This window comes from Lissotriton helveticus, chromosome 10 (assembly GCF_964261635.1).
Source record: "Lissotriton helveticus chromosome 10, aLisHel1.1, whole genome shotgun sequence".
In the NCBI taxonomy this organism is placed as follows: Eukaryota; Metazoa; Chordata; class Amphibia; order Caudata; family Salamandridae; genus Lissotriton; species Lissotriton helveticus.
In genome coordinates, this window is record NC_136071.1 from 527,944,947 (window position 1) to 527,966,441 (window position 21,495).

Sequence of the window (21,495 nt, forward strand, 5' to 3'; positions counted from 1 at the left end):
CGGGAAATGGTTCAGGTTCCCATGGACATCACTACCTCCATGTGGTATTGCAATACACCAGATGGTGTGGCATCATGGGTCCTGTGACAGGTAGGCTGTATGTCTGTAAGTAGCTGAACGGTCATGGCATTTCCCTGATTGCCCAGCATCTGATAGGATCTTCAAATACCTGGGTAAAACTCTGCTGCCAGTGCATAGCAAATTACGAATGGCAGTTAGACTCGGAGGTGAAAGGGGGCATCATTTAGCAATGGGATGAACACTGGCGCGATGTATCCATGGCTACAGTGAAAGTGCAGTGTCCATAAGTTTGCACTTTGGAGTCCCCAAGGCAGTACTCCCTTAGAGATGCCTTCTGTTTAAACAGGGGCTCAGGAGTCCTGTATGCCTGCCCGCGCTACCTCTCCCACCCAAAGTGCTGAAAAAGATTAGGTAAGACCATGCCCAAGTCATCCTGGTGGCCCCAAACTAGGTGAGGAGAGTGTGGTACCTGTAATATCTGGCCATGATCATTTGGCCTCTGGTCATGCTTACCTCTTCGTGAGGACCTCTTCTCTGAACAACAAGGCCAGGTCCTGTACCCGACCTTGCACAACCTACACAGCAATGTTTTGAGATTGAGTGGCAACAATTGATGGCCTTTGACCTTCCTGTGGTAGTTATCTTGGCAGCCTGATGTCCATCTACTACAACTGTTTACACAGAATGCTGAAGAACTTTGTTGTCTGGTGTTCTTCCCGTAACATCCAACCCTTGACAGCGCATTTGTCTGATGTTCTCTTAATTTGTCTATCTTTAGGCCAGCAAGGTCTTGCTGTGGCAATAGTTCATAGTTACCTTTCAGCCTTTTTATGTTTTCCATACAAGCCATCTAAGAAGGAAGAACAGCTCCACCATCTGGACCTTAAGAAGTCTGAGTTTCTATATAGATCAGACCAGAGGTTATCGGATGGATGACCAACTTTTTGTCAGTTTCTATGGAGTCAAAAATGGCAAACTGATTCATAAGAAGCAGCCCCCATGCTTATTTCACAAGAGCAAAAACTGCCACCTGACCCCACTGCCACGTGCTGTCAGTTTTTAACATTTACTAGGCTTCTACTTGGCCGTCCCTCCATTCATTCACAAAGCACTATTGTCTGGACAACCGGGTTTGGTGGAATGGGGACTTTGCCCAATCTGCCCAACAGGACATCTTGATATGAGCCATTCTACAGATCCCCACCTAGGGAGGTAGTGCTTATTCAAAATGTGAGGAATCTGAAGTTGCAAGCGTCTATCAGAAGAGCAAATTACTTACCTTTGGTAATACCTTTTCTGGTAGAGTCTCGGTCTAACCACAGATTCCTCACAGACCTACCCACCTCTGTGTTCTCTTTATTGGACTCTTACAGTCTGTTAATAAGATCTCTAGTCTCAGATCTGCACACTGCTGTCCTGGTTTCTATTAGCTCTGCATTCAATCTTATAGATGAAGATCAGAAAGAAACTGACGTCAGCATTCAGAGGGGGTGCGATTGTAGACAGTTGTAGAGGGTTCAGCATCACATCCAAAACTGGACGGATCCCAGGAAGAGCCACACGTCACAACATAACGATGCACAGAGGAATTTTAACTTTGAAAGTTTCTAGACCCAGTCTGGTGCTTGGGGAGATTCACAAGATGAGGAATATCAGGTTAGAGACAATCACTTCCAGAAAAGACATTCTCGAAGGTAGGTAACTTGTTCCACATGACCCATGACCCAGGATTTGGATAAATGACATGCTTATACTCCTTTGAAAGTGCACAAGATACAGTCTTGGCATGTTCTTGGCACAGATGTGGAAGTAAACTTGACAAAGCCTTTGTATGTAACCTTTGCTTTTTATTTGCAGGCCATTAAAAGAAAATCATGTCAGGTGACCGTGATCCACCGCCCCCGTACCCTGGGGGACCATCTGCACCTTTATTAGAAGACAAATATGGCATCCCTGATCCTGCAGGTAAATGCAGTTGCCCAGTCAGTTCCTTAAGGTCATCCCAGACATGCTGATTTGCAATCTCCCTAAAGCTCCTAGTTTACTTGTGGCTGCATTTAGGGTTGATCGGAGATCTCCTATAGAGTCTCAGTTTAAAGATAGTTGGCTCTGGCGTGTGCTGCTCTGTGACCTCTCTCAGTACGCAATTGCAAATATCTGGCCTTAGTCTGTGCTGATGTGATCTCTGAGGGATGAGTAGGCCTCAAGGACCTGGACCTGGTCCCATATAATCATCCTCTGTCTTCTCTGTTGTATAATTTCCAGAGAGCTCTGAATATAGGTTCAGCCTGGTGCTGTCTAAGTTTCTACATTTAACCAGACATCACATAGTGATCCTTAACCTAGAGGCATTTCATTTGTGTTTATGACTACTTAGATGTGGCTTTATTGCTTATGGCACATTTTTACTTGCATTAATATTTTGAGGCTTGAGGTCCTTGAGGGAGGGAGTGGACATTTTGAGATGTGTGGGTGCTTTTAAACCAGGCAGCCATTGTTCCACACCGTATCATTGTTTACCTTTCCAAGGTGGCTAGCACTTTGCCATTCTGGAGCTTTAAAACAATGATAAAGTATCTACTATATGATACTAATACTAGTAATAGAATACTATAGTAGTACTAAGTATTACCATGGTTAAACTGCAGCTTACAGCTATGTTAATAATATTTTTATTGCAAGCATACACCATCATATTTAGATGGCGATGTGTTTTATTAGGTGAATGCAGGGATGAGTCTGTGGCGGAGGACCAAATGCATGATTGCTAGAATGAGTCAAGGCTGCATGTATGATGACTATTTGAGTATCTAAACTCAGGCAGTGACTGAAGAGGCATTCCCAGTTACAAACCAGGCTTATTGGCATTGCCATTGCCTGCTTTCATTGGGGTTCTCATTTTGTTTCAGGGAGACTTTCTCCAGCTGTGACTCAGCCCCAGGAAATGTCAATGATGCCTCCAGAGTTTGGACCACCACCTTATGAGGCAACTCCCCAGCCCGGCTATATCCCTCCCCATTTCCCCACAGATGGCAGTGGACCATACATACCTCATGGTAAGTATTGACTTATTCACCTAGTCTTGTTCTGTTGCATTATCTGGGCACACAACTTAGTTTCACAGAAATTGTAACTGAAATCCGAAGAGTAAGGGAAAAGAAAAGGAAGGTTTTACTGTCTGAAGCTTTGCCTCTTGACCAAGTCTCAACCACATGGGCAAGGATATACCTTACTCTTATATGAACCATTATTTAAGTTTGTGACAAATCCAGAGATTACAATATTGCACGTCAGAATGTTTATCCCAAAAGAATAAGAATTCTAAGAATGTTCTATAGCATTCCTTCCTCCAGTATTGGATCTTTAACCCCTTCGACGCTCATGACGAGCTGGGCTCGTCATGCAGTAGCCTCCTGCTACGCTGATGACGAGCCCAGCTCGTCATGTAAAGTGGTATCTGTAGTTTTCCAGCACAGGAGAAAAATCCCCATAGCATTCAAGGTGTTAAGAGGCTCACATACTTGAATGATTTGTCTTCAGTCTTAAAATCTTCAGTAAAATAAAAGTTTCAAAACTAGTGAGAATGAACTTGCTTACCAGTGTATTATTAACGGGCTATATACTTCATTGTGTGATCATTCAGAGACTTCCAAAGATCAGATTTTTCACCATTGAATTGTACATAGATTCACATGCTTGAGTCATTCCATTTCATGAGCTGGTAGTCCTGCAGTAACATTTCAGCAGAAGTACAGAGAAAATTACTTGTTAAAGAAAATAAAAACCCTACCCTTTCTTAACCAAGTCACCTCATACAAAAACAAGCATTTGCAATGCAGTAGGTCTCGCATTTACACGAGTTTGAGCTATTGACATTGCAAATAACAATGCCTTTTTTTGTTTTTGTTTTAAAAACATAAATAAATGGCATTTTTATTTACAATGCCAATAGCTGAAACTCTCGTAACTGCGAGACCTATTGCATTGCAAATGCTTTTTCTGGACTTGATGTAGCTGTCGCCTGACTGCGTGGACCGGATCAGGCAAAGTGTTGTTGCATTGCCCAGCAGGTAGACACCCGAGACTGGGACTTTAAAGAAAGCAGAGGTACATCTTCTGGTTTCAGCAGAACATTGAAGGAAGCAGCTGCACATCAGGAACGACGAGGGTCAGGTGAAAGTGACATCAAGTCCCAAAAGTATGCTGGGAAAAACAGCAGGCCTGCCCTTTAACTACTGCAGAAAAAATGTAGATGTTACATGCACAGCAAATGAAACGGCAGGCTCCCAGAAAACGGAACTGATAAGTTAAAATAAAAGCCAAATATACCTTACGACTCTTCAAGTATTAAAAAAAGAAACCTGTCCTAAAGCTTTGTATTATTATTATTATTATTTTTTTTTTTTTGGTTAAAGACTTTTATTGAGCAATCAGATAAAAATTACAGAGATGGGCCCACAACCACACGGGCTGGCCGCTAATAGCAACGCACAACATAAGAAGCAAACGATCACTTTCGAGGCCAGGCACAAAGCATATACCGATTATTGCTCAAAACATAGGACAGAACGTAATAATTTTCTGTATTAATCGTAAAAACAACGAACTCTAAACAAGGCGAATGCACATTAATCAAGTCAGCCCAAAAGGCGGAGGGGAGAGACACTACTCAGGAAGACAAAAGCAAATCAATGGAACTCGGCAAGGCCGGGGGGGGGGGGCAGCGGGGAGGGCAGGAAAATCCTAAAATAACATGAAAGAATTTTCGGGAACGTCAGCCTAGGGAGATAGGGTAACATCGGGAGTGTCAACCAAGGGAGGGGTACAAATATCTCCACGATATGCATTCCACTGACCCCAAATCTTCGTCCACGCCCTGGGTCTGCCCCTAGCCACATAGACGGTCTTCTCTCGGAACATGGACCAGTCCATGTTATCCTCCCACACCAAGACTTCGGGCGGTCTGGATGCGCCCCAGAGTTGCGCAATGTCCCGCTTCGCGACCATGTATCCCAAGGTCGCCCATCTGGTCTGTGCCACAGAATAGTCGGTGGGTTCCCACACGTTCAACAGGCATCGTCGGGCCTCAGGCCGCAGGGTAATACCAGTCACAACAGTCATCACCGCAAGCACATCACTCCAATAGGCTGCTACCACCGGGCATTCCCAAAGAATATGCAGAAATGTAGCACTCATCCCACAACCACGCTTGCTTAAGCCATCTGGGGAAAAACCCATCATAACCAGACGCGGACCAGTTACATACACCCGGTGGAGGATCTTAAGTTGAACCAAACGGAGACGGGCGGGGATGGCGACCTCTTTCGGAGAAGAGAGTGCCGACTGCCAATCCTCGTCATCCAAGTCCAATCCGTCACCGACCCAAACCTCCCTAAGTCGGACCAATAAATCAGCGCGATTATTAATCAGTTTCTTGTAAATAAGGGAGATAGTGCTATCGGGCAGGTGTCCATCCAGTATGCGATCCTCAAGGGGGGAGGACTCGGGCAGGGTCACATCAGGAGCCAGAACTGAGGTCAGGGCATGCCGGACCTGCAAATACCGAAAAAACTCTCTATCACTCAAGTCATATTCCTCCTTAAGGGCCTGGAAAGACTTCACTCTACCTTTCACACAGACATCACCCACTTTACATATACCAATCATATCCCAGCGGTCAAAGCCCTTAGTCGACCAGAGACACCCCAAACGTTCAGAAGCATAAAGCGGAGTCGACATTGTCAGTCCGTTCTCCCATCCCAAACTCACATTCGCGGCGTGCCACACCTTGACTGCGGTCCTGGACGGGCCCACAAGATGGCGCCCGGCCGATCTGGAATAAAGCGCTCTATTAAAATCCCCTCCTGGCAGCTGGAGTCTATCCATCTCAAAGGCCGGATCTCGACCCGGGGAATACATTGCGTGGTTAATGGCAGACAGCTGGGAAGCCCAATAATATCTCTTGATATCGGGGAGCGCCATGCCCCCGTCATACCAAGGGACAGTAAGTTTCGCAAGGGCGATACGTGGACGCCCGTCCCAGATCAGTTGCCTTTGAAGACTCTCGATCTCTCGGAAATAGGTAGCGGGAATGTCGTCAAAAGAATTTTGAAGCGCTTAGAGGAATCGCGGCAAAGACATCATTTTAAAAAGGGCAGCCCTGCCCAGAGGAGACAGGGGTAGCTTACGCCAACGGGCCACATCCAGTCGCAGTCTAAGAAGCGGGGGGAGGAGGTTACGCTCGAACCGGAGCGAGGAGTCCAGCGTAATAAAGATCCCCAAATACTTGAAGCCAGATTGGACAACCTGGACAGGAAACCTGTCCGGTAATGGGGGCAAAACACCCGAGAGAACATACACACAGGACTTAGCCCAATTAATAACCAGACCCGAGTTAGCACCAAACGAAGTAAGAACGTCAAATAAGACATTTAAAGATTTACGCGGGCAAGTAAGATACAGAAGAATGTCATCCGCGTAAAGCGAGACGCGGTCTTCGAAATCCGGTGACCAACGAATCCCTTTGAGTGAAGGTTCCCATCGAAGCCACGCAGCCAACGGTTCCAGAGCAAGCGCGAAAAGCAACGGAGACAAGGGGCACCCCTGACGGGTCCCCCTACCAAGACAGAAGGGGACAGAGACCCGACCGTTCACCACTACCTGTGCCAAGGGTTCGGCGTATAACAACTTCACCCAACCAATAAACTCAGGTCCAAAACCAAATTTCTCAAGAGCTGCCCAAAGATAGGGCCACTCTACCGTGTCAAAGGCCATCCAGGCGTCAAGCGAAGCCAAAATGGCCGGCTCCGTCAGAAGCCCCGCCCTCGCAACAGCTCCGTGGAGACGACGTAGGTTAAGAGCCGTGTTGCGATGCGGGATAAATCCGGATTGATCCGGATGAACCAAGCCACTAATGACCGTCAAGAGGCGGGTAGCCAGGAGCTTAGCCAGGACTTTAGGTTCAACATTCAACAGGGAAATGGGCCTGTAAGACGAACAAAGGTCCCGAGGTTTACCTTCTTTGGGGATAACAACTATCGTAGCCAGACGCTGATCATATGGAAGAATACCCCGTTCGCGGGATTCCAAAAACATGGTGCGAAGATAGGGCGCCACCCTGTCAGGACTTAGCTTGTACAATTCAATTGGCAATCCATTCGGGCCCAAAGCTTTGCCCGAACGGAGTGAGCGAATGGCCGTCGCTATCTCGTCCGTAGTAAAAGGGGACTCCAAAGAGACTCGGTCTAAATCGGAAACACTGGGCAGAGCTATATCACGCAACAAAAGGCGAGAGTCATCAACATCCCGTTCAGACACAGGGGTATAAACCACACGAAAATAATCCGCAAAACATTCAACTATTCCAACCGGGTCTGTCACTCTCACACCGTTCGAAGTCTGAATCACAGGCACCACACGATTCGCCCTCTCCTTCTTATCCAACCATGCCAACAACTTACCCGCTTTGTCCCCCACATCATACAAACGACCCTGTTGCTCCCGAAACATCAGTTTAGCCGCATCTGTGACCAAAGACTTATAAGCAAATTGTTTCAGACCCAGGGCGTGGAGTTTATCAGATGTAACATCCGATTCTAGGTCAGCCTCTATCTCAGCAATCTCCCTCTCAAGGTCCACCACCTCCCGATTCCGCGCCTTTTTGGATTCAGTAATAAGGGAAAGGGCCTGCCCGCGAATCACCGTCTTAAAGGCTTCCCACAGGGACACCGCAGAGGAGACGGAACCCTCGTTGTCTAAAAAATAATTGTCCAAAGACTTAATCAAGAGATTGCGGGTCTCGGGGGAGGTGAGGTACCATGGGTTGATAGGAGCCACCCGGCCCGCCGCCTCCACCCCCACCTCAAAACAAAGCCAGAGCGGAGAATGATCAGAGATGCCCCGGGGGAGGTGTCTAATCTCACGAACCGCCGGCGACTGCGCCGCAGGCATCAGGAAATAATCCAGTCTAGACAGACTCCCATGGGCCCCAGAGTGGAAAGTGTATTGAAGCTGAGTAGGGTGCATAAGCCTCCAGCAATCCACCAAGCCGAACGTATCCAGAAACCCACCCAGCCACTGTTGGGCCAAAGGGGTGTCCCTAGGGGGGTGACGATCATGTAGACCGGAGAACACAGAATTAAAGTCACCTACTATGAAGAGAGTACTATCAGGGAGGTTCAACAACACACGGCCCAAATCGGAAAAGGTAGAGGTCTGTAGACCGGGGGGCACATAAACGGCAAACAAGGAAAGGGTCCGACCCTCATAGCGACCCACGAGGACGGCGTAACGCCCCCGATCATCAAGGATCACATCATCAATAGCTAGGGGGAGGGAAGCCCGAACAAGGATACCCACCCCCCTGGAACCCGTGGTAAACCCCGAATGTGCGGCGAGGCGATAGCCCCACCTATTCATTGCACGACATGTATTGCCCACTAAATGAGTCTCCTGTAGAAAAACAATATCTGGAGACAAACGTCGTAGACATCGCAACACCACACCCCGCTTAATACGATCCCCCAGACCATTAACATTCCACGAAATAAACCTCAACCCGCTACCCCCCATCCCACACAGCAACGCCGCAACCCCCCTCCAATGAGCATGACATCAACAACATCATTAGCAAGATAGAATCGCCTTGAGGACACAACACACAAACATCAAACTTCCCCTCCACCCACCCCCCAACAATAAAGGAAACACCCCCCACCCTGCACCCCTGCAAGAAGCTAAAAAGCCACCCCAATATGCAGTGTGCCTGTCGCCCAAGAACCCCCATTCTACAAAAAGACCCCGGAGGAGGAAAGGCTCTGGCCCACCCGCCACCCCAACAAGATAAATAACAAGGAAAACACACAGATAGTAGAGGCACTTAGGCATAGAATCCCAGAAGAAGTTACTTTACACGAGGACCCGGGCATAGACAAATAGTTCAGCTCTCTATACCACCCTCAGCACCACCCGGGTGGGCGACGGACTCAGCCGCAGGAGGTCGGTCCGGCAGAGAGTCCAGCCAGTCATTCACAGAGTCAGGCCGATCAAAGAAAAAGGTTCGGTCATTGTACTCAACTCGCAGCCTGGTCGGAAAAAGCATAGCGTAGCGCAATCCCATGTCCCGGAGACGCTTCTTGACTCCACGGAAGCCCATACGCTGTTTCTGCACCTGTTGAGAAAAGTCCGGATAAAAGTTCACCGTGGCGTTCCTAAAGGCCACCGGGCCCTTCACACGTGATGCCTGCAGGATAGCGTCCCGATCCCTATAGTGGAAGAGTTTCGCAACAATAGGCCTCGGCGGGGCGCCTGGCTTACCCTGGCCTCCCGGAACACGATGGGCACGCTCCACTGCGAAGAATTTACTCAGCCCAGACGGAGAAAGGTAGTTCTGGATCAGGTCCTCGACCAGGAGATCAACAGAGTGCGGTTCTGGATTCTCCGGAACGCCAACCACACGCACATTACAGCGACGTGCCCTGTTCTCAAAGTCCTCCAAGCGCCGGGTCATGAAATCGTTCACCCTACGGAGGTTGCCAATCTCCGTCTGTATCTCCGAGACGTCTGCCGTGAGGCTGGATGATTTGAGATCCAATGACTTCACCTTCTCATTGGTTTTAGATAGGTCGGCCCGAATCAAGTTCACATCAATGGCCACTGTGTCGATTTTGTGGGCCAAAGCTTCATATTGTTGGCCTATCGTTTCCTTCATGCCAGAAATGGCGCCCATGATGTCCTGCAAGGACGGTTCCGTTGATGCGTCCACAATGTGGTCAACCGCACTTGGGCCAGGCAGGGCGGCTCCGGGGGACCCCTTCGCATGGGTGTAGCGGTCCATAACGTTAGACTGGACCGGGCCCCCACGCAGGGGCGTCTTGGTCTTTCGTGTCTCTCGGTCCCCTCTGCCCGCCATGTCGGAAACCATGTCACCAGGAGACTCAATCGACCCGATGGAAATGGCCACAGGAAAGCAGGGCGTCGGGACCAAAAGGCAGCCGCAAGGGTACCACTAGGAGAGGACCAGCCTGAAAGGAGAATAAGCCAGCCAAAGGCCCGACAGCCGTCCAGTGCGCCGGACCCAGCCCAGGTCAGACTCCCCTGCCAGATGTCTCAGTCTGAGGCAGAATCGAAACCGAAACTTAAGAGGGGGACCCACAAGTCCAATCCCCCTGCCGCTGTTGTTCAACTCCGAGACGGCCAGAGAGCCTCACCCAGTCCCGGGCGCACTGTAAGGGCGGACCCCGAAAGTTCAAATCGCCGTATCTTCGGCGCCCCGGGTCCAAATCAAATTCCAAAAATCCCAGGAAGATCAGCCCAGCGTCCTCTACATAGATCCTCGTGAAGAATCAGGATATGTTCAGGATATCATGCCGGGAGTGGCGGGGGTCCGGAGAGCGCTGTGCTCACGCGGCCATCACGGATGCCCGCCAAGCTCCTCCTCCCTTTGTATTATTTTTATAGGATTAGTAACTCATTTAAAGCAGTTTTTCACCACTCAGATTTGCACATTCTGGTCATTTTGTGTGATGCGCCTTGAACAGTGCTTCAACCCTACAAATGCTTCTACTGCATACGCTAAAATATTTACTTATGAGTGACAACCTTATTTTTCTTGTTTTCTTGGAAGATCATTGTTACCAGGTATATTTCAGTCCCACACTGGATTGTATTCTAAATTACACTGAAGCTGGGCGATTTATTGTTTTGGGTATATTGTTACACCTTTAATGTCATACATAGACTTACCTGTGCTTCTGGCCTGCACTACATTGGGTTAACATCTCATAAAGTCAAAGTCAGGATCCAAGAGCATGTAAGCACACTGAAGGCAGGAAAGCTAACTACCCATTTGGTACGCCACTTTCAAGAGCAACAACATAACTTCAGGGATGTGAGGTGGACGGTCCTAGAGAGAGTGATGGGGGATGGACACAATTTGTGACTAGACTGGCCAGTAGGGAAGCCCGTTGGATTTTTCAAGAAGGGGCGGACCAAGTAGGGCTCCATCCTTCTAGAGTCAATGACATGCGTATCAAGTTGTCAAATATTTGCATGTGGACAGCCGAAGAAGTAGCAGAGACAGGAAGCAGTAAATAGAAAATGAATTGACGACAAACTCATGACTCTGTAACGGCCCGGGTGGCCTTGCAAAGGATGTTGGGAAACAGTGTCCGTTTCTACTCAGAACACGGATTAAGCCTCCTTTGAATGAATCACCAGTGTCCCTAACTGGTTTCGGTCCTGCGTGACATTTTCTTTTCACGTGGAACAGGGTTACTCAAATCTGTTAGTCAGACAAGTAATCCCTCAACCAATCCCAAGCAATGGCCAACAGTGCACTTTACGGGAGCTCAAAATAAGAAAACTACCTGATAGAGGCCTCGTATCCAATCCTAAACCTCTATACATGTTCGGAGGCCAACAGCCGAAACCTTCAGCCAATGAGCATACCAACAACACCCTTAGCCAATCATAAAGTGCCTCCGTCTTTTCCACGGCCAATAGAATATAGTTATGTATATATTCCGAATAATGGATTAGTTGTGGCAGAAGAACACTCGCATCGAGGGAATGTAATTACCTTATATACGCGTGCATGGAAAAAAAGTGCCTGTAAATAAAGTTACCCGATTTTGGTCTCAAATAATGGACAGTCTCAGGAAATGTTCTAAAAACGCAGAGAATGTTTCGAATAGTTTTAGCAGTTTCTTTTCTTCGGCTATTAAATCAATTCTCATGTAAATATATCTAATGAGCCTAATTTGAGAGAGTAAATATAGATATAATGAACTACAGCAGACTACATGTTTAATGAATTATTTGTTTAGGGCTGGCGTCGCATCAGAACTTGAGAATCCTACAGCAGCGCGTGCATAGATAGACTAGTGGTGCGCGCGTACCACAGAGGAGCGGGGGGAGGGAGCACAGCATTGAGGCTAACGTGGAGTGACGGCCGCCGCCGCGCTGTGATTGGCCAGCGCCCGCCCGGAAGAAGAAGGGACGTCCTCCCGCGGCCCGGGGCTCCCGTGGAGTGTGGAGAGCCCGGGGCCGCCAGCCGAAAGGAGACACAGCTTTGCGGGGCTCCCATGTACTGGAGGGAGCCTCGGCAGAGGAACCAGCAAGCATTGTTGGACAGCGGAGGGGGCGCGAGGCACATTGTCGGTGCCTGCCCCCACCGCGAGAGCCACAGACGTCCTGCCGCCGTCAGAGGAGCCCCCCCTTGCAGCTGGTGAGTGTTTAAAGGCGGGGAGGAGAAACAGGAGCTCGCATCGTCTCCCGGGGGACCACTAACTAATCGGAGAGGTGCGACGGAGCCGGTGAGGCTCTTTAGGCGGGAGGGCACGATCACGTCCGTGCTGAGAGAGATAGGAGATGTTGAACGCGCGCGCGACCTGATCGGATTACGGCAGGCGGCGCGTGCACATCTCTTGTCGCTCCCTGTACCTCCTTGTAAGCAAAAACGATTGCAATAGAGTCTCGCAGCGACGATCGCTTCACGATCGGTTCGCAGGTGCGAGACCTAAAAAGACCCAAACTCAAGATAGTGACGTAAGAGTGCACTGACCTCCACACCCTCACTAGCTTCCTTACCTCAGATTTCTACAACACGTCACATGACAGGGAGTCCCTTTCAGAGTTCTGCTCCGAGATTTTGATTTTTTGGACTATTCACAGATTTGTTTTGGATTTCCACTTCTTAGGGCATTACTTCCATCTGTGCCACTGGATTATTTTTCCCAGGGCGTGTAGTTCATGTGGTAAAGAAATATTGACTGTGGATAACACACACCCTGATTGTATGTATTGTCTCTATTCTCTCAATAAGCTGAAAAAGTAAAAATAAATTCTGCAAAACCACTGAATGACTAAGAAGGACTGTTACTCAGGTGGCTTTTAAAAAGATAAATGCCGGGGCGTGGCCAAGATGGCAGCCTGAGCGGACGGTGGATTCTGTGGCTCCCCGTCCCGATCCCCTTTAACGCCCTTTCTGCCGTGCTCTGACCCCCCTCCCCTTGCACCTCAGAGCCTGTCTGCCTTGAGGGGGCAGCCAGCAGCTGTTCCGGTGTGTAAGCGACCCTTCCCGCGCGGCCCCCTGTGCTACTTCTGAGCTGTGAGACACATGCGGGCTTGCAGGGGATCGCATTGGCGGCTGGTCCCGCCGAGTGACTGCGCCCATTCTGCCCATCGGCGGCTCACCTGCCTGCCTGCAGTAAGACACCGTCCGCGCCTTCAACCCGCCGGCGTGAGGACAGGGGCGCATGCAGACAGCCGCCGGGGCGAGAACCCACCATCGAGACTCTCCCAACGGCGTGAGGCAGAGCCGGCCAGGAGGCGCAGTAATCAAGGACCCGGCCCCGGGCCTACACGAGTGCTGCAACGGAGGCCCCCTGTTGCGGCGGACGGTGGAGGGGAGAACTGGAGGTGACCACTGACAGCCCCTAACAGTGCTGACTGTGCAGCGACCACGGAGCCCACAAAAAGGTGAGAAGAGCGACTCTGTGCTGGTGGGAGCGAGGAGCTCGGGGGGCATAATCGAGGCCTGCAGACGACAACATAACTCCCTTACTTAGGCATCACGCTCACCTCCTCCACAGATTCGACGGTCACCCTCAATTACGCGACCCTCGCCTCTCGGATTCGTGCCGATCTGGCGTGGTGGTCTAAACAGCCGCTCTCTCTGCTGGGTCAGGTCGCAGCGGTGAAAATGTCAGCCCTGCCTAGGATTCTGTACATCTTCCAAACCATTCCAGTAACTTTCCCGGCTGGTGCTCTCGCAGGTCTGCAGATGGCCCTTCACCATTTCATCTGGGGGGGAAACGCCCGCGTTTGCACAAACAACTGGCATATCGCGGCTTAGACGAGGGTGGCCTCGGGATCCCCAATAATACTTCCAGGCTTCCCAACTCCGTTATCTGGTGGAGTGGTATGGACCGGAATCCGAAAAAAGATGGTTATTTCAAGACAGGGCGATAGCCCAGACATCTCTTTGGAAAATCCCGTTCCTTCGCCGCCATGATCGACCGAAATATCTCCAGAAGTCTCTCATTACTCGCACCATCCTGCGCGTGTGTTATACAGTTGCCGTCAGGAGAGAACTGACGACCTTCCCCTCCCCCCTCACCCTCCTCCTGGACAACCCCGAATTCCCACCGGGCACTGACCCCCGCCCCTTCTCGCAGTGACGCGCACAAACTGCAGGTCGGCTGGCCATCTCTTTGACCTGCAGGGCTTTCTCTCTCTCTCTCTGATCTGTCAGGAGGTTATGATGTTGTCTCCCCCCCACCGGTTCCAATATTTTCAACTCCGACACTGGCTCACGCACCCAGAATATGCTCCCCTGGTGAGCAGACACATGACAAACTTTGAGCGGTGGCTGGTGACAAAGGCGTCGGACAAACATCTTATCTCGGACCTTTACAAGATGCTCACACCCCCCAGTGCACCAGGTAGAGCGGCGGGGCAGAGGCGTTGGGAGACAGAGCTGAGGAGGACCTTGACGAACCGGGAATGGAGCTCCATATACTTCAGAGCATCCCACACTACGCGCAACACAGCGGGCAGGGAGGCAGCGGTGAAATTGGCCCTTTACTGGCATCTTACCCCTGTTAGGCTCAACAAGGGGAATCCGGCTCGTAGTGCGCTCTGTTGGAGAGGTTGCGGGAAACGGGGCACCTTGACTCATCTCCTCTGGGACTGTCGGGAAGTCAAAGATTACTGGACAGCGGTCTTAGATGATATAGATAAGACTTTCGACACTGAAATCCCACGGTTTCCCGCCTGTGCCCTCTTAGGCCTTCCCAACGCGCTCACCTTCCCCCCTGAAATCTGTCCGAGGGCGTCAAATGGGGATTGCCGTACAGGCGGCGACACAACACATCTTGTCACTCTGGGATTCTTCCGCCAAACCTACCCATACGGGATGGCTGCATAAGCTCTGATTTACGATGGGCATGGAGCGCATTCAGGCTACACTTACACAGTCCGCAGCTACATTTCGAAAAGTCTGGTTACCACTGTTGTCCCTCCTCTCCACTGAATTCAATGAGATCACATGCCCCAGATATCTCCGCTTACTACGCCTCACAGAGATTCCTCATTATCCTCCGTGACCTTCTGACGGGGCGCACTATATCTACTACGAGTGGCTTGGCGATTGTTTTTCTGGTATGGCACACTGGTTGGGGTGGAGGGGGGGGCTCAGCGGGGGGTGGGAGTTTTGGGGTTTCATTGTTGAAATTTTGCAATTTCGCTACGCTCGGCAACTACGTTTCTTGTGCCGCGCTCAGGACCTGGCTCATGTATCTTGCTTAGATTTTGATTTGTGGAGAAGCCTTATGTGTCTGTCTCGAATGCTTCTTTCACATGATGCCTTCCTATTGCAATGTATTGCTTATCTCTGCTTTTGAAATTAATAAAACAAATGTAAATTTAAAAAGATAAATGCCAGTGACAAGTCATTGTCTGGTAGGAATTGAGTACACAATTCCCATTATGAAGGTTAGAAACCTTGGAAGCGATGCCTGGAGGTAGAAGGGAGGGAGGAGAGGATAGCGTACCTAGTGGATCCGGGAGCGCTTCGTCAGGACCGTGTTGTGAAGTGAAGTGAAAATAAAATATAGGAGTCAGGGAAGACACGCCCTATACTCCTACTGTACCTAGAATCAGGTGTCAGTGCGTCTGGGCCCTGACTGGAACATCTGAATCAAGTTCCCTTACCCAACAAGGCCCAGACTGGCCGTTGCGGGCACCGGGCAATCCCCGGTGCGCCGCATGGGTGGGGGACGATTTTGGGCCCCTGGGGGCCCTTTTTGTTACAGGGCCGTAATTGCAGCATAGCTGCAAAATCGGCCCTGTAACAAAATCGGGCAAAAAACGGCCCTGGCAACGAGCTCAGCCGCACCCCGCCCCCCCCTCCCTTCGGAAGGGGGGCCGGCCGAGCACTTTGCCAGGGCCGGTTTTGGTTCCCAGTTCGGCCCTCTACCCAACCCCTATATTATGAATGGTTGGGCTCACTGGCGCTCAACGGAAATTGCGCGTGAATATATTCAGTCACCTCGCATGGAGCCGTTTGCCTACCCCTCTGTTCTTGCCGCCGGTACGCAAGGGACCTGCATGTAGCGCGAAACATGTTGACCTAATAGCACTTCTTAAAACCCTTTTTCACAAATGTGAGAGCAGTGACAAAATACTCATTCCGCCTCCACATTTGTTCAAAGGAGGTTTTCCATATCCTTTGTATTTAACCTTATCTTCCAAACCCTGAATAAAACTAGGTTCTGGGTACCACAAGGGTAATTTAACTCACTCACTCAGTTCTCCAGACCCACGCAGCCACATGCACCACTTTGGCGTCTCCTTGAAAAGATATCCGATAAAGAGCCCTCTCGCGGGGCGCGTGGTGGACAGCAGCGCCACCCCCATAAGGAGCAAAGACCGATGATGAAGCATGACACTCGCAAGGGTGTGTTTGGGCACTAAGTCAAAAAGGAGGAATTCCCCCACCTTCACTTCTACCCAACTTTATTGAGAGAACACCGTGACACTTTACCCAACCATAATAGGTTGTCCTGTCCTCTCCTCTTTAGGAACAGTTACCCCTTAGTGAGTATCACGTAAAATTCATGCCATCGCCATCAAACAACCTTTTTTGCGCTTTCGCGAAGACCGTGTACCTATTCACACCAATTAACAATTCATCCTAAAAGTATCCTCTGATCGATTTTCATCACACTGCAAAAGCCTAGAAAGCACTGCATTTGTTAAAAGTCTGCAGATGGTTACATTTCTACATTGGCCGTGCCAAGTCTTACCAGCAGTCAGATCCACTCTTTTTGGACTTTCGTCATCACAAAGAGGAGGTGCACTTTCAAAGCACGGGCTTGCAAAATGGATTACGGCAGCTTTTATTTTTGGTCACTCAAATTCATTCCATTCATTGCATGTGGAACAGAACTTTATCCTGGAATGCTCCTGTTAATCATCTGCAAAATAGAGACGTGGAAGAGCTGCCACGCTGGAACAAAAACCTAGTATTTGGATACCAAGCCTGCAAGAGATTCATCCACTGGCAACGTGGTCTCTTTTCCATTAAGTTAGACATCTTCTTGCTTATTATTGATACTCTTGAACCTGAAGTATTCTGATATGCATGTCATTTGTATAGGTTATTTCCCGGATACTGCTTATTGTTCTGATTCAAGCATGTGAATCTATGAAAGATGCAGTGCTGCGGAAGAAATGCTACTTATTTATAATAACAGTTTCCCCCAGCATAGTCATCTGTCGTAGATTCACATGCTTGAATCATTCCACGGCGTCATACTGTTGTTTCAGTTAAGTAACGTATTTCTTTTTAATTATTTTTATTGAGATATAAATCAGGGTAAAATTACAAACATCAAGATTCGTTATTAGCTGCGAACACATCAAAGCTGCAGAGTAACACCATACATTGTCACTATCCTGTAATATTAAGACAGATCCATACACAGCACCCCGTCTTCTCTCCTCCCCTACCAGCACATCCTCACTACGGGGAGACAGCCTCTGCACCAATGTCCGGCGGTTCACAGATGTTTCCTCTAAACATGTTCCAAGCCACCCACACTTTTTCCCACTTTCGAGGGCACCCACGATGAGTAAAAACCGCCTTCTCCGCCACCATTGCCTCACCCATATCTTTACACCATTTTTGGAGTGTAGGCAGTGAATCCAACCCCCACAACATAGCAATATTACGTTTCGCCAACATCATACCTAACATAACCCAATCTTGTTGTTGGTGGTTTAAGTCATTTGGTTCCCACACATTCAGCAGACAGCGTCTTGGCTCCGGTAGGCTCGAGATTTCTATTGCCTGGGAGATCGTGCGCATCACTTTGGTCCAATATGCCACAGCGTGTGTACAATCCCAGATAGTGTGATAAAACGTGCCCTCCTCCCCACATTTGCGTAGACAGTACTTATGTGGGGCGCTCTTATCACAAAAAGCGTTGATCTAGTGTAGTACGTGCGGTGCAGTACCTTGAGTTGGACCAATCGGAGCCTAGAAGGTATCGCCGTCTCACAGGGTGATGACAGGGCTTCCTGCCATACGGACTCATCGAGGTCGCTCACATCCCGGGACCAGGTCTGTCTCAGCTTGGACGTTGGGTCTGGTAAGTAATTGAATATTTTACGATACGTCAAGGACGTCGCCCTGCTTGTCATGGTGACCATTCCTGACCCCATCAGAGACGGTCGCTCCCCTCCCGCCCTTCCGACTGGTATCGTAGCGCTTTGCTGAACGTGCCTTGAACTTATAGACTTAGCGCTCTGTTTTGCAAGCAGCGTTTCGGGGCCTGAATTAATTTAATACTACACTCTGCAAAGCAGCGTTTTGGTGCCTCAATTAATCTGACACTACATTAATATTGTGCTTTGTTGCCTAGCAGCGCTTTGGTGCCTGAAGTAATTTGTCATATCCATAACTGCAGTAATTGTTATAGCGCTCCGCTGCCAGCATTGTTTGCCATAGCGCTAGTTACTAAGTGCGTCCCATTTCCCTTTTGGCTCGCTGCCATTTTGTTGTTGTGAATCCCAGCCCGTCCCCCCACCACGCTCCCGCCTCCCAGCTGACCCCCCCTCCCACTGGAAGTGAAGAGCTGACCCGACCGATCCTTCGCTGTGACCATTCCTGACCCCATCAGAGACGGTCGCTCCCCTCCGCCCTTCCGACTGGTATCGTAGCGCTTTGCTGAACGTGCCTTGAACTTATAGACTTAGCGCTCTGTTTTGCAAGCAGCATTTCGGGGCCTGAATTAATTTAATACTACACTCTGCAAAGCAGCGTTTTGGTGCCTCAATTAATCTGACACTACATTAATATTGCGCTTTGTTGCCTAGCAGCGCTTTGGTGCCTGAAGTAATTTGTCATATCCATAACTGCAGTAATTGTTATAGCGCTCCGCTGCCAGCATTGTTTGCCATAGCGCTAGTTACTAAGTGCGTCCCATTTCCCTTTTGGCTCGCTGCCATTTTGTTGTTGTGTATCCCAGCCCGTCCCCCCACCACGCTCCCGCCTCCCAGCTGACCCCCCCTCGCCCCTCCCCTTTCACCATCCATTTATGACAGATGGACCTACGCGCAGCGTTCACGCGCAGCAGACACGCCCCATGCGCGCCGATGGCGCGCCAAAGGTAAGCCCGTCTACGCCCGTCCGCGCCTGGACCGCGCCCGACCCCCTGGCCCCCGCAAGCCGCACTCCTCCCGCATTACGTTCGACGCCACCACCCTCCTAGCCCTTAACCCCGTACGCAAACCACAATGCTACGAAGCTGTCCCAGGACGTACCCACGGTCTCTTCACCTGTCAATCCTGCAAGTTCGCCTGCATCAAAACCCACACCAAATCCACGTCCTCCATACACAGCTCCGACTCTAACCACCTGAAATGCATCCTGCTAAACACCCGCTCGATCCACAAACACGCCACTGAACTCTGGAACCCACTCGACACTGCGTCACCGGACATCGCCTTCCTCACAGAAACCTGGATGAACGCATCATCAACACCCGACATCGCCATAGCCATCCCGGACGCTTACAAGATCATCCGAAAAGACCGTACCAACCAAACAGGAGGCGGCATCGCCATCGTCCATAAGAACACCATCAGAATCACGACCAGCTTCGACGACCACCTTGCATCCGCCGAACACCTTCACTTCCAGATCCACACAGACCCCAGGTCCACTCTTAGAGGCACCCTCATCTACAGACCACCAGGAACCCGTAAACAATTCAGCGAAGACATCACCGACATCATCACCCCACACGCCCTCCCCTCCGAGAACTACATTCTACTGGGAGACTTCAACTTCCACCTAGAAAAGAAAAACGACTGCAACACCACCACCCTTCTGGACAACCTGGCCAATCTCGGACTCAAACAACTTGTTGACACCCCCACCCACTTAGCCGGACACACGCTCGACCCTATCTTCACCTCCAGCAAACATATCTCCTTCAATCCTACCACAGCTCTCCATTGGACGGACCACAGCTGTGTTCACTTCAGCTACAAAACTACCACGACTCACAACCCCCCACAACCTGTTCCTCGAAGAAACTGGAACAAAATCACCACCGACCAACTCCTCACATCGCTCAACCAAAACCCCCCAACCCTCACATCGGACCCAAACGAAGCTGCCACCAAACTCAAACAATGGATCACTCACAGCGCTAACGAACTAGCACCCCTAAAAAACCACCAGATCAAACAAGGTAGCAAAAAGGCCCCCTGGTTCAACGATGACCTCAAAAACTCCAAGAAACTATGCCGTACTCTCGAAAAAACATGGAGAAAAAAGCCAACCACTGACAACCTGACCACCTTCAAGGCAGCCACCCGCAAACACCACCAATTGATCCGATCCACCAAGAAATCAGCATTCAAGGATCGACTCGACAACGCCCACAACAGCAAGGAACTATTCAACCTCGTCAAAGAATTTACCAACCCCACCGCAGCCTCAAACGACATTACTCCCTCCCAAGACCTCTGCGACTCGCTATCCTCTTTCTTCTACAACAAAATCGCCGACATACATAACAGCTTTAAGAACATCTCGAAAGAACAGCCCACCCCACCCATTTCCAATCCCGAACCGCTCTCTAACAACCTCAGCGCCTGGAACCCAATCACCACTGAAGACACCATCCGCCTAATGAACTCCATCCATTCAGGTTCACCAACCGACCCCTGTCCCCACCACATCTTCAACAAAGCAGACTCCATCATCGCACCCCATCTCCGCGATGTCATCAACTGCTCCTTCAACTCCGCTACCTTCCCTGAAAGCTGGAAACACGCCGAACTCAGTGCACTCCTGAAGAAACCCACAGCAGACCCCTCTGAACTTAAGAACTACCTCCCCATTTCCCTCCTCCCTTTCCCGGCCAAAGTCATTGAGAAAGCCGTTAATTGCCAACTCGCTGCCTTCCTTGAATCCAACAACCTCCTCGACCCCTCACAGTCCGGCTTTCGAGCCAAACACAGCACCGAAACCGCCCTCATCGCAGCGACAGATGACATCCGAACGCTCCTAGACAACGGAGAAACAGTTGCCCTCATCCTACTCGACCTCTCCGCCGCCTTCGACACAGTCTGCCATAGCACCCTCACACAACGCCTCAGCAACGTTGGAATACAAGGAAAAGCCTTGGACTGGATCATCTCCTTCCTCGCCGGAAGAACCCAGAGAGTCCGACTCCCCCCATTCCAATCTGAGGCCACCGAAGTCATCTGCGGAGTCCCACAAGGATCATCACTCAGTCCCACCCTCTTCAACGTTTACATGAGCCCCCTCGCATCCATCGCGCGACAACACAACCTCAACATCATCTCCTACGCAGACGACACCCAGCTGATCCTTTCCCTCACCAAAGACCCTAACACCGCCCAAACCAATCTTCATGAAGGCATGAAAGAAGT

At 50.0% G+C, this 21,495-nt stretch overlaps 1 protein-coding gene across 2 annotated transcripts in view; it reads left to right on the plus strand.

The window, feature by feature from the left end:
- The window catches only part of LOC144784344 (cell death-inducing p53-target protein 1-like), a 204,004-nt gene that overhangs the window by 106,372 nt on the left and 76,137 nt on the right, over nt 1–21,495 (plus strand). For both annotated transcript variants that reach the window (XM_078663067.1, XM_078663066.1), the window contains exons 4-5: nt 1,879–1,986; nt 2,931–3,077. In XM_078663067.1, coding sequence (XP_078519193.1) covers nt 1,896–1,986; nt 2,931–3,077 — 238 coding nt within the window. In that variant the 5' untranslated portion in view covers nt 1,879–1,895. The remainder of the gene's footprint in view (nt 1–1,878; nt 1,987–2,930; nt 3,078–21,495) is intronic.